Source organism: Chiloscyllium plagiosum, chromosome 26 (assembly GCF_004010195.1).
Source record: "Chiloscyllium plagiosum isolate BGI_BamShark_2017 chromosome 26, ASM401019v2, whole genome shotgun sequence".
Lineage (NCBI taxonomy): Eukaryota > Metazoa > Chordata > Chondrichthyes > Orectolobiformes > Hemiscylliidae > Chiloscyllium > Chiloscyllium plagiosum.
Window position 1 is genome coordinate 27,123,606 of NC_057735.1, and position 12,875 is coordinate 27,136,480.

The 12,875-nt window shown below is 40.8% G+C and overlaps 1 protein-coding gene across 3 annotated transcripts in view; it reads right to left on the minus strand.

Moving 5' to 3' along the window:
* LOC122563202 (mitogen-activated protein kinase 14) overlaps positions 1 to 12,875 on the minus strand; it is a 75,444-nt gene that overhangs the window by 41,982 nt on the left and 20,587 nt on the right. For all 3 annotated transcript variants that reach the window (XM_043716756.1, XM_043716755.1, XM_043716758.1), the window contains exons 3-4: positions 5,996 to 6,125; positions 4,011 to 4,069 (exon numbers count right to left, since the gene is read on the minus strand). In XM_043716756.1, coding sequence (XP_043572691.1) covers positions 4,011 to 4,069; positions 5,996 to 6,125 — 189 coding nt within the window. The remainder of the gene's footprint in view (positions 1 to 4,010; positions 4,070 to 5,995; positions 6,126 to 12,875) is intronic.

The following is a 12,875-nucleotide window of genomic DNA, read 5'->3' on the forward strand; positions in this document are numbered from 1 at the left end:
AAAGCAGAGGAAAGAAAAAAAGAATGAATCACTTTAGCAGAACAAAAAAGGAGAGGGAAGAAAGAGGGAGTCTGAACTTCAGAAATTGACACTGAGACAAGAAAGTCAGCTTAAAAAGATGGAGATGAAAGGTGAAGGTAAGCTTAGTGAGGAAGAGAGCGAGGATGAGCAAACCCATGTTAGCCAAAGGCCTGGTGAGAAAGTGTTTAAAATATATTCAAGCATTGTCTAAATTTGATAAGGATGCGGAAGCCAATTTCACCTCATTTGAAGAGGTGGCTAAACAAATGCTGTGGCCAGTGACCATGTGGGTTTTATTGATCCAAACAAAAACTTGTATGTAGAGCTGAGCTATTCAGGGTGTACGAGGTGAAGAAAGCCATCTTAAATGCATATGAGCTTGTGCTAGAAGCCTAAAGACAACATTTCAAGCATTTAAGTGGTACCCTGGTCAAAACTACACTGAGTCTGAAAGGATCAAACAAATTAATTTTGGTAGGGGGATAAGGGCAAGAAAAATAGAGCAAACCTTTGATGCTCTTAGACGATTATTTTGAAGGAATTCAAAAATTCACTTCCTGAAGTAGTGAAAACTCATGTAGAAAAGCAGAGAGTTAAAACGGCACGATTAGCAGCTGAAATGGCTGTTGATGAATTGGTGCATAAATCAACAGACCTTTCGATCCCACTCATCCATGCTGACTAGATATTCTAAACTAATCTAGTCCCAGTTGCAAGCACTTGGCCCATATCCCTCTAAACCCTTTCTATTCATAAACCCAGCCAGATGCCTTTTAAATGTTCTAATTGTACTAGCTTCCACCACTTCCTCTGGCAGCTCACTCCATACACGCACCACCCTTTGCAAGAAAAAGTTGCCCTTTAGGTCCCTTTTATATCTTTCCCCTCTCACCCTAAACCTCTGACCTCTAGTTTGGGACTCATCCACCCCAGGGAAAAGATCTTGTCTATTTATCCATGCCCTCATATTTTCAAGGTACAGATACGATCTTGTTAAGCAAGAGGGTGAAGGGTCGTCAAGGATAAGCAGGAATGCAGATTTGAGGTTATAATCAGATCAGCCTCGATCTTATTGAAGGCATAGCAGGTTAGTGGAATGAATGAACTACTCCTGCTCGGAATTCACGTGCTCATATGGATGTTTGTACTGCAAGCTTAAACAGTTGGCACATTCTTCTGTTGTAACAAAGTCTAAACTCCTCTGCAAGAAACTTATTTCAACACACTTTGTACAGTTGGTTGGGGGAGAGAAGTAGCTATTAGTTAACAAACTAACGTATGGACTGTACATGGTGATGGAGATAGGGAACTGTTACTCAAGGTCAGTGACTCATCTAATCCAACCTCTCCCCCCCGGCCCAAACACTTTCAAAACCTCATAGGGTCCCAGTGGGTATAGTCCTCTCAGCCAACAAAACCACCATACTTTACTGTAGCACCTCATCCTCTCTCCAACATAAAGCAGCTTGGTCATGATTGACCTCAGCCCCAATATCCACCACCCTCACTAATATATGTAGTTTTGAAACGTTGTTACATTTATTGCATTTACCTAGGAGGATGATGAACAACTTCACCATATGAAACTAACACAAGAACATATATTCTTAAATGCAAAATTAAAAACATCAAGTTTTATCATTTCATCAATTCGTTCCTCAAAATGAGAATACCATAATGAGATTGTGATTTTACCACTACCACCTCTACCCCTTCATATCGTGCATACAATATCTAAGTACTTGATAACATCTGAGATTTTAAATGAAATACATTTCAATCCCTAATACTCTGTACTGCCAGATTCCCCAACTAGCAAAACACCATAACATTAATTTAGAACTTAGAATCTACTTTGCAGAATATAATGGATTGCAAAGCATACTTTCAGAATTCATGTTTTTCGGCCAAAACTAACCTTTTAAAAAACCTAATCAAGTAAAATATAATCAAATTGGCATTGCAGAGAACTGGGTGGCAATGCTTCTTTCATTTGATACCTTGAATTTCGCGAAGAAGGAAACTTTCCAGATAAAAATTCATGCTTAATTCAGCTTGCATTTTATGCAGAAAAGAGCTACAGCTGCTACCTTTGCAAAGATCTAACTGATTCAGCCAAATCACACCTCAAGCTGTTCAGCTATCTGAGATCTATTCACAGTTAGCAGGCAGAATACCTTGCTCTCAGCCAAAGCTCCAGTCATACATACGAAGTGGCTTCACCTCATCTGCAAATTTGGTTTCGACTAATGCTTGAAAAGGCAACAGCATAAACAGTACTTACAATGAGTATCAGGTTACTTGCTTTTAACATTTGGAACAATCCTTCAACAGTCCTCAGGTGTTTAAAACAATTACTTTCCCATTTCAGTCCATAATCGAAAATACAGAGGAAAAGAGATACGACCTTTACATGTGAGAATGGATTTAAATGACAATTGAGTTTAGAACTTGGGATGGAATTCCTCAATCTCTTTCTCCATTTATTTCCCTTCAGTTATGATTAAAAATATGATTTCCCTTTTTCCATTCCTTTTTTTTTGTAGAACACATAGATGCGTCTACAATTATTAACCAGTGAACACGTGAATACTTTTTTCAACCTTGCTGTGGAGTTGCAAATTCCCTGGCTATTTTAGAGTCAGAGCAATACAACATGGAAACAGACCCTTCAGTCTAACCAGTCCATGCCAAGCATAATCCCAAACTAAATTAGTACAACATGACTGCTCTCGGCTCATATCCCTCCAAAGCTCTCATTCATGTACTTATCCAAATGTCTTTTAAACATCATAACCGTGCCCACATCCACCACTTCCTCAGGAAGGTCATTGCACACGCAAACCACCTCTGTGTAAACAATTTGTCCCCCATCTTTTTCTAAAACCTCTTTCCTCTCACCTTGAAAATATGCCCCCTAATCTTGAAAGCCCACATCCTACAGAAAAGGCACCTACCGTTAACCCTATCTATACCATGATTTTATAAACCTCTATTTAAAAAAGTCATCTCTCAACCTCCTCTGCTCCATGCGGATGTTCTTAATGCATTCACTTATCACACAAAAGTATAGGACATTGGTCTTGATGTAGACTACAGTTTAGAAAGATTTTAACACAAACAACAAAACAAAGTTTCAACCCTGTTTCTCCAACATTAACTATTACAGAGATCCATCCACAAAAATAATGCCCTATCTCAATTCTAGGTTTCTACTCGATCTTCTCCTTCCTGTTTTTTTTCCCCCTGTGGAATACACAGACAATTTTACAATTCCCTCCAAATCTGCAGGCATGAACCTTTCATAATTCCGAGGACCTAAATTCACTCAGTTCTCACAATGTGAAGACTACTATACCAACTCTTTGGGCTTAGGGTTTCTCAGACAAAAAAACAATTCTGCTGAGGTGACTGGCTTCCCCGAACAAACCATATTCTTGTTAGAACAGTCTTAATTAAAAGATGTACCTGTACAGTATGTTATAACAGGCAGTTTCTGTTGGCTTTTCTAATTCTATCGAGCTTTAAAAGATGTATTAGTTGTTCAAAAATAGTCAACTTATCTTATTTGAACATGCAATTAAAAAATACTTTTGTAGCCATTTCAATACTGTATAAAAAAGCAACAGTAAAATTTGAAAATAGTACAAACTTGTTTGAAAAATGCTCCAGAAAATATTGGAAAAAGCATAGCATAAAGTTACAAAATCAGAAAAATCAACAGCAAATCTGATGTCCTCCATGATTTCACAGTGTCATTCAGAAATATCTCCACCCAGAAAGCAGATTTATTTTAAAATCTAAAAAGTAGCCACAACATATCCAACTTTAGGGTTACTAGCTTCGAAATAAATTGGCTTTGTTAGGTTGCTTAATAAATTGGGCTGGTTAAGGGGATGAAATGGATAACAGTCAGTGATACATGAAGGCCTATATCTGTAAACAATAACTCCAGAAAAAGAATAAATTTATAAAGATAGCACACTTACACATCAGTAAAATCTTGCAATGTTGTTGCTGGTGTGAAAACATCCAATAGGCCAATTACCTAAAAGAACAAAAACCTAAGTCAAGGCATAAAACTCAAGATGCAGAACTTTTCTCTCAGATGCAGAAGCTCAACATGTTTTAAACTCTTCTGCAATTTCCGATGGGATCCATCATATTTTTCCTACTAGTTATTCAGGCACTAGTGACACCAATCTGTTTATAGTTTGAAAGATTTTACCAAAGATAAAATGTACATAAGTCAACCTTTCCTCAAACATGACATGTAGCAAATGCAGTTAAACAGTAATGAGGGACCAATCTTATAAACATCACTCCAGATCTTCCTTCAAATTCTTGAGCGTGCAGGTTTGTGAATAAAATTTTGTGCAAGTTTGCTTCCCCACTTTAAAAAGATCACGTTGTCCAAGAAAAGTAAAACTTAAACAATGAGTTAATGGAGTATCATCAATTTTAAAACCACTTATAAATTGCATATTTCTGGGTGGGGGTTTAACAATGAGGAAATGCTGGAATGCTACTTAAGTCTATTTAATTGAATAAACACAGGCAAATTCTGCATATATGGAAGTAAGTGTTCCATATAGAAAGTCATCATATTTGACAAACTGCCCAAGCAAATCACTGTTAGCTAAACCTTCATCCTGAGGCAGTGGATTAAAAATTCCCAAGTACAAAGTACAAGCAAGTATAATGAACTGTGAAATGGGTCCAGAATGGCTAATATCCTACTCATTTCAAAAGAAGTTGTTTTTGAAAACAAAAGTCTGCATGAATACTTTGTGAATGATTTAAAATGTTTCCAAATATAGGAAATGAGGATTCAGTTTACTGAATATTTGTACAATTTTTAAAAAATCGTTTAGGCAATTTGTTTTCAGATTGAGCCAAGGGAGGACATATGTCTATATGCACTCCAAGAGGAGTGCAATTCAAAACAGAGGGCATGCGATTAATGTAATGAAAGAATTTGAAACACAGTTAATATTTTAGTAGCTGCAGGGAGAGATGCTCTCGGGCAAACAGAAAAATTGTGCAGACAGCTCTCCAAAACGTGCAGCAGTGGAAGCATGTGCCAACATTGGAGATAAGCGAGTTATGTTGAAGATGTGACTGTGGTAAGGGAGGATTTGACAAAAGTGGGAATTGGATTTAGGAACGACTGAATTAACTTGCATTGTGAGGGGGGCAACAAGTGCTGTTTTGGGATGGGAAAAAACAAAATTGTCAGGACAATGGGGCATTATAGAGTATGGAACATGTTGCATACTAAATACAGAAGAGCTTCCAGAATAGGAAATATGTGACGGCAATCCTGGGATCTCTTCATACTCTCACCTGATGCAATAACCTAAAGAAGCTTTTGCTAGACTAGGTGAAAAAGCAGGCAGGAGGATCAGTAATCAAAGGAACAGATTCAAGATAGCTGAGAAAAAATGAAGAACAAACTGATTTTCTTTCAAGCAACAAGTTTCTACCATCTTAAGTACACACACAAAATTACTTGGAGAGAAAACATTTGCAAGGATAAAAAAAAGTAATGCACAAATTATGTAGATTATGTGAATTACGTAGATGCTAGCTCTTTGACAGTAATGTTACAAATAGCTTTTGTTGTCAAATTATTCTGAACAATCTAAATCACATTAAGTTTGGAGCAAATTCACACACTTACCAACTTAAGTAAAGCTGTGGGAATATTAAACTAATCAGATAAAAACAATCTAATTCAAAAGGTCTGCAAAATTTAATACAGCATAATGCAGTACTGTATACCATACCATTTATAACATGTTTCAGTGGCAAAGTATTTACACTATTTTGGAAATGAAATTCCATATCACATGGATAAATGTAACAATGTCCAACATTTGCAAGAGAAAAACTGGCTTCATTATTCTAATAGTTCTTTTAGGATGCCAGAATAAGTGACATTACTGATATTCACTTCAACGGGAGTACTTACATTTTCATGTTTCATATGCTTCAACAACCGTAGCTCTCTGTATGTTCGTTTTGCATGGATGATAGATTGAAATGGTCTGGAAAGTTTTTTTACTGCCACGCGATAACTTGATTGCGTATCAAAAGCAGAGCTGCAAAAAGACAAGAAAAACTCATTTATGTTCAGCTATCATCAAAATATATATAAGAGCACTTGGCATATAATCAATCATTTTCAAAACCCCTAATAAACTGCACTCCCCCTTTCTCTCTCACATAGAAAACATTATTTGCAAAAGTAGAAAAATTTGGAAAATGATTTCAGTGGTCTTTGCTTCTTGACTCAGATGTTAAGATAACACTTCTTCAGGTAGTCACACCCATGGTTTTCAGGTGTCTTTGTTTGGAAGATTCCACTGGTTTGCAAGTCGTACAGAACAACTGATTTTTCAATTCAACAGTCACAACTCTCAGCAACTAATGCAATAAAGGCAACTGGTTTTCCTCAAGTATAAACAGAGTTATTTTTACTGCAGAAAGCATGCAGTTTCTGCTGGAGAGAGCAACTATACATTCTTGTTAGGGAGAGAAAGACACTCGCTTCCAGTTCCAACTTGTTCAGTTAGGTGAGAACCAGTTCCACTTGTAACTAATTCCTCAGCTTCTCATCAGCTGTATATTGTAGGAACCCAAAGCCACAAAAGCAGATCACAGTTGGTATCAAATTCTTTGCTGTGAAATTATGCAGTCATCTTGGTAAATCTGTTTTTAAAACATTTTTTCTCCCCCCCCACTGCAGTCCACTGTGTTTAGAGACACACAGAGAAACAATCCTACAAGTTTACTGATTATACTGTTTCAAGTATTTGAAAACAAGTAAATTTCAATAGTTATGGCCTTCCCAATATTTTAGTAAACGTGATTACTAATAGAAAACTGAAATGTAACATTCCACTTAACAGATCTGTTTGCATTCAGTCACTCGCCATTTGTCATGCAATATCCCCAACTATAAACTCATCTAATCGTGAAATCAATGTTTAAAATTATTGATTACATAAACTATAAAGTCTGCTTCTGTGCTGTTGTGCAGTAGCAGTGTACCTAGCTACCCAGGAGGCCTGGGTTAAAGTCCCACCTGCTCCAGAGATGCGTCATAACATCTACAAATGAGCGCAACCGAACGTGAAATGCAAGTCCCTGTAGATTAGTTAATGGGGAATTGAGTGAGTGAGGAAGGAAGTGTATGCTTCTTTGAAATTACCTTTCCACTATCTTGTCCTGTCAGAATTGGTTTTTGCTCTACTACAGGGAAAGGAGTTGGGAAATAAACAGAAAAACTAAAAAGGGAGGCAGCTTCACATTATCACATCTCTAAAGAGGGGATATTCAGAGCTCAGCATTATCAGTGCAAAGGACAAGGCGGAATCATTTGCATCCACCTTCAGCCAGAAGTGTCAAGTAGTTGATCCATCCTGGTCACCTCCTGAGGTCTCAATATCAGAGACTTCAATCTTCAGCCAATTCAATTCATTGCACTCAAGGTTAAGAAATGGCTGAAGACCTCAGATAGTGCAAAGGCAATGTGATCCATCAAATGCCTACAATAAACACTGAGAACATGTGCTCCAGATATAACTGTGCCCCTAACCTAGCTTTTCCAGTACAGCAACAATAGTGCATCTACACAGCAATGCGAAAAATTGCCCTGGTATAATCTGTACATAAAAAGCATGATAAATTCACTATTACCACTGGGATATTATAGCCATTACAGAAACATGGCTCAGGGAGGATAGGACTGGCAGCTTAATGTGCCAGGGAACAGGTGCTTTAAGTGGGACAGAGGTGGTGAGAGTAAGAGAGAGGGGTAGTTGTCTTTTTGATTAAGGCAGGTATCACAGCAGTAGTCAGATGAAATAACTGAAGGATCATCAGTGAGGCTTTGTGGGTGGAGCTAAGGAGGATATGGTGACGTTACTGGGGTTGTACTATAGGCCCCCAAATAGTCAACGGGAATTAGAGAAACAAATATGTGGGTAAATTGGGGAGACTTGTAGAAGCAATAGAGTTGTCATAGTAGGGGATTTTAATTTTCCTAACATAGACTGGGACTGCTAGTGTTAAGGCCTTAGATAGGGTGGAATTTGTTAAGTGCGTTCAGGAAATTTTCCTCAAGAGGGTCCTACTCAGGAAGGGACAAAACTCTACCTACTCTTGGGAAATAGGGCAAGACAGGTAACAGTGTGACAGTGGGGGAGCACTTTGGGACTCGTGACCATAGTTCTATTAATTTTAAAATATAGTTATGGAGAGGGACAAAACTAGTCAGAGGTTCAAGATCTAATTTGGGCCAAGGCAAATTTTGATGGTATTAGGTAGGAGATTGCAGGGGTTGATTGGAGTAGTTTGTTTGCAGTCAAAAGGACTTCTAGCAAGCAGGACACCCTCAAACATGAGATAGCTTGAGTTTAAAGGCTATGCTCTTGTGAGGGTGAAGGACAAGGTTGGCAGGAATTGGGAACCCATGATGACAAGAGATATTGAGGCTTTGACCAGGAAAAAAAAAAGGTGTGGCTCGGTCACAGGGAGCTGGGATCAAGAGAATGCATGGAGATATGATGTGAAGGTTCCGGTTTGGGACTAGGGTGGGCGAAGTTAGAAATCATAACACCTCCAAACAGGTTTATTTGGAAGTATAGGCAGCCTGACGAAGGAGCAGCACTCTGAAAGCTCGTACTTCCAAATAGATCTGGACGATAACCTGGTGATGTAAGATTTTAAACTGAATATAGGAGTTTACTGAAGGAGGAAATCAAGAGGGCAAAAAGGGGGCTCAATAAGCCTTGGCTGATAAGATTAGGGTGAATCCAAAGAGGTTCTTTAAGTATATTAAAAGGAAAAAAAACTAAAGAGATGAGGGTCCCTCAAGGACCAAAGTGGACATGTATGTGTAGAACCACAAGAGATGGGAGAGGTTCTCAGTGAATATTTCTGTGTGTTTACCATGGAGAAAGACACGAAAACTTGGGGACGTTAGGCTGAGGGGTGACCTAATAGAGGTTTACAAAATTATGAGCAGCATGGATAGGATAAATAGACAAAGCCTTTTCCCTGGGGTGTGGGGGGTGGGTGGGTCCAGAACTAGAGGGCATAGGTTTAGGGTCAGAGGGGAAATATATAAAAGAAACCTAAGGGGCAACTTTTTCCACACAGAGGGTGGTACATGTATGGAATGAGCTGCCAGAGGAAGTGGTGGAGGCTGCTACAATTGCAACATTTAAAAGGCACCTGGATGGGTATACGAATAGGAGGGATTTGGAATGAGTGTTGACAGGTGGGACTAGATTGGGTTGGGATATCTGTTGGCATGGACGGGTTGGACCGAAGGGTCTGTTTCCATGCTGTACATCTCTGACTCTATATCTTGGGGCAGTCCATATCACAGTAGAGATGTTGTTAGATATATTAGAATGTATGAAGGTGGATAAATCCCTTGGTTCTGACCAGATATATCTAAGAACACTGCAAGAGGCTAGAGAAAGTACAGGAGCCCTGGCTGATATTTTTGCATCATCGTTACCCCCAGGGAAGGTCCCAGAGACTGAAGGGTAGTGAATGTTGTGCCCTTATTCAAGAGCTGCAAAGAAATGTCTAGGAACTAGATCAGTAAGCTTAACAGCGGTGGTGGGTAAATTACTTGAGAAGATTCTTAGGGATATGGTACACATGCATTTGGAAAGTCAGGATTGGATTAGAAGTAGTCAGCATGGCTTTGAGTGAGAGACCATGTCTCTCAAATTTATTAGAGTTCTTTAATGAAAAGTGACCAGGAAGGTTGATGAAGTAGGGGAGTAGAGTCTATATGGATATCACCAAGGCCTTTGATAAGGTTTCATATGGCATGTTGTTCTGGAAGGTTAGATCAATTGGAATCTAGAGCGAGCTGGCAAATTGGACACAAAACTGGCTCGATGGCATGAAGCAGAGGGTTAACAATGGAAAGATGCTCGTCAGACTGGAAGCCTGTAACTAGTGGAGTGTCTCAGGGGTCAGTGCTGGGCCATTGCTGTTTGTTATCTATAGCAATTATTTAGATAAGAATGTACAAGGTATGATTGGAAAGTTTGCTGATGACACTAAAACAGATGGCATCGTGGATAGTGAAAAAGGTTATCAGAAATTGCAGCAGGATCTTCACTAGCTGGGAAAGTGGGCCAAGAAATGGCAACTGAAATTTAACATAGATAAGTGTGAGGTCTTACTTTTCGGAAAGTCAAATCAAGGTACGAGTTTCATAGTGAATGGTAGAGCTTTAAGTAGTGTAGTGGAACAGAGGATCTTGGAATTTAGATGCACTGTTCTCTAAAGTGGAGTAACAAGTAGATAGGCCCATGAAGGTTACCTTTGGCACACTGGCCTTCAGTCAGGGCAGTGAATATAGAAATTGGGAAGTTACGTTGCAGTTATACAGGCCATTGGTGAGGCCGCACTTGATATTGTGTTCATTTTTGATCACATTATAGGAAGGATGTTATTAAACTGGAAAGAGTGCAGAAGAAATATACAGGATGTTGCCTGGACTCAATGATCTCAAAAGGAAGAGGTTGGACAAGCTAGGACTTTGTCTTCAGAGCTTAGGAGACTGAAGGGAAACCTTAGAGAGGTGTACATGGTCAAGAGAGGCATGGATAGGGTGAATGCAGTCAGTCTTTTTCTCCGGGTTGGGGAATAGAGGGCTAGTGGGCCATCAGTTGAACGTTACAAGGAAGAGAATAAAAAAGGGAACTTGAGGAGCAACTGTGGTAACACAGAGGGAGATACACATATGGAATGAGCTGCCAGCGGGAGTGGTTGATGCGGGTACATTAACATTTAAAAGGCATTGGACAAATACATGGACAGGAAAGGATTAGAAGGATATTGACTAAGTGCAGGCAAATGTGGTTAGCGTGGATGGACATTTTGGTCAACTTAGACCAGTTGGAGCCGAAGGGCCTGTCTCTGTGCTGTCAGACTCTGATTGTAGGGCAACAATGCATGCAAAGACCACCACCTCCAAGCCACACACCACCTTAACTCGGAACTATATAGCCATTATTGATGTGTTTTAAATAAAAAGAGAGAGAAACTTGTCCAAAGCAGTCACAACACATCCCGGGAACAGGTGGGACCTGAGCCTCTTGGCTCAGAGGTGAGGGCACTACCACATACCCCAAAACTCCCTCCCTGGCAGCACTTTTGGTGTATTTACTCCCACCATGAACTGCAGCAGTTCAAAAGAGCTTACATCTTGTCATTAGTTAGGAATAGGGTAATAAATACAAGCTTAGCTAGGAATGCCCACATCCAGTGAAATTCCACAGTCAATTCTACAACACAGTCAAATATGCACATACAATCCAGACTTATGCCGATAGAAAATGTCTTGGCAACATTGAAAAACGGTGCATCTCTTCAACTAAGAGGTGTTAAGGAATGATACTGTTGATTCCCATTTACAACAACTGTACTGAACACTGGCACCATCCCCCACCTTTTCCCCCCCGCTACATCGATGACTGTATCGGCACTACCTCGTGGGAGGTTGAACAGTTCATCCACTTTACTAACACCTTCCACCCTGATCTCAAATTTACCTGGACCGTCTCAGACTCCTCTCTCCCCTTCCTAGACCTATTTCTATCTCGGGCGACCAACTAAACACAGACATTCACTATAAACCGACCGACTCCCACAGCTACCTAGATTACACCTCCTCCCACCCTGCCCCTTGTAAAAATGCCATATTCCCAATTCCTTCGCCTCCGCCGCATCTGCTCCCAGGAGGACCAATTCCAATACTGAACAACCCAGATGGCCTCCTTCTTCAAAGACCGCAATTTCCCCTCAGACGTGTGGTTGACGATGCTCTCCATTGCATCTCCTCCACTTCCCGCTCCTCTGCCCTTGAAACCCACCCCTCCAATCGCCACCAGGACAGAACCCCACTGGTCCTCACCTACCACCCCAGCAACCTCCAGATACTTCTTATCATCCTTAGTCATTTCAGCCACCTCCAAACAGACCCCACCACCAAAGATATATTTCCCTCCCTATCAGCATTCCAGAAAGACCACTCCCTCCGCGACTCCCTCGTCAGGTCCACAACCTGCACCAACCCAACCTCCATTCCTGGCACCTTCCCCTGCAACCGGAAGAGATGCAAGACTTGCGCCCACACCTCCCCCCTCACTTTCTTCCAAGGCCCCAAGGGATCCTTCCATATCTGTCACAAATTCACCTGCACCTCCACACACATCATTTACTGCATCCGATGCACCCGATGTGGCCTCCTCTATATTGGGGAGACAGGCCGCTTACTTGCAGAACGTTTCAGAGAACACCTCTGGGTCACCCACACCAACCAACCCAACCGCCCTGTGGCTGAACACTAACTCCCCCGCCCACTTTGCCAAGGACATGCAAGTCCTTGGCCTCCTCCATCGCCAGACCATGGCAACATGACGCCTGGAGTAAGAGCGTCTCATCTTCCGCCTAGGAACCCTCCAACCACAAGGGATGAAGAATGCAGATTTCTCCCAGCTTCCTCATTTCCCCTCCCCCCACCTTATCTCAGTCCCAACCCTCGGACTCAGCACTGCTTTCTTGACCTGCAATCTTCTTCCTGAACTCTCCGGCCCCACCCCCTCTCCAGCCTATCACCCGCAACCTTAACCTCCTTCCATCTATTGCATTCCCAACACCCCTCCCCCAAGTCCCTCCTCCCTACCTTTTATCTTAGCCTGCTTGGCACACCCTCCTCATTCCTGACGAAGGGTTTATGCCCGAAACGTTGATTCTCCTTCTCCTTTGATGCTGCCTGACCTGCTGCACTTTTCCAGCAACACATTTTTAAGCTC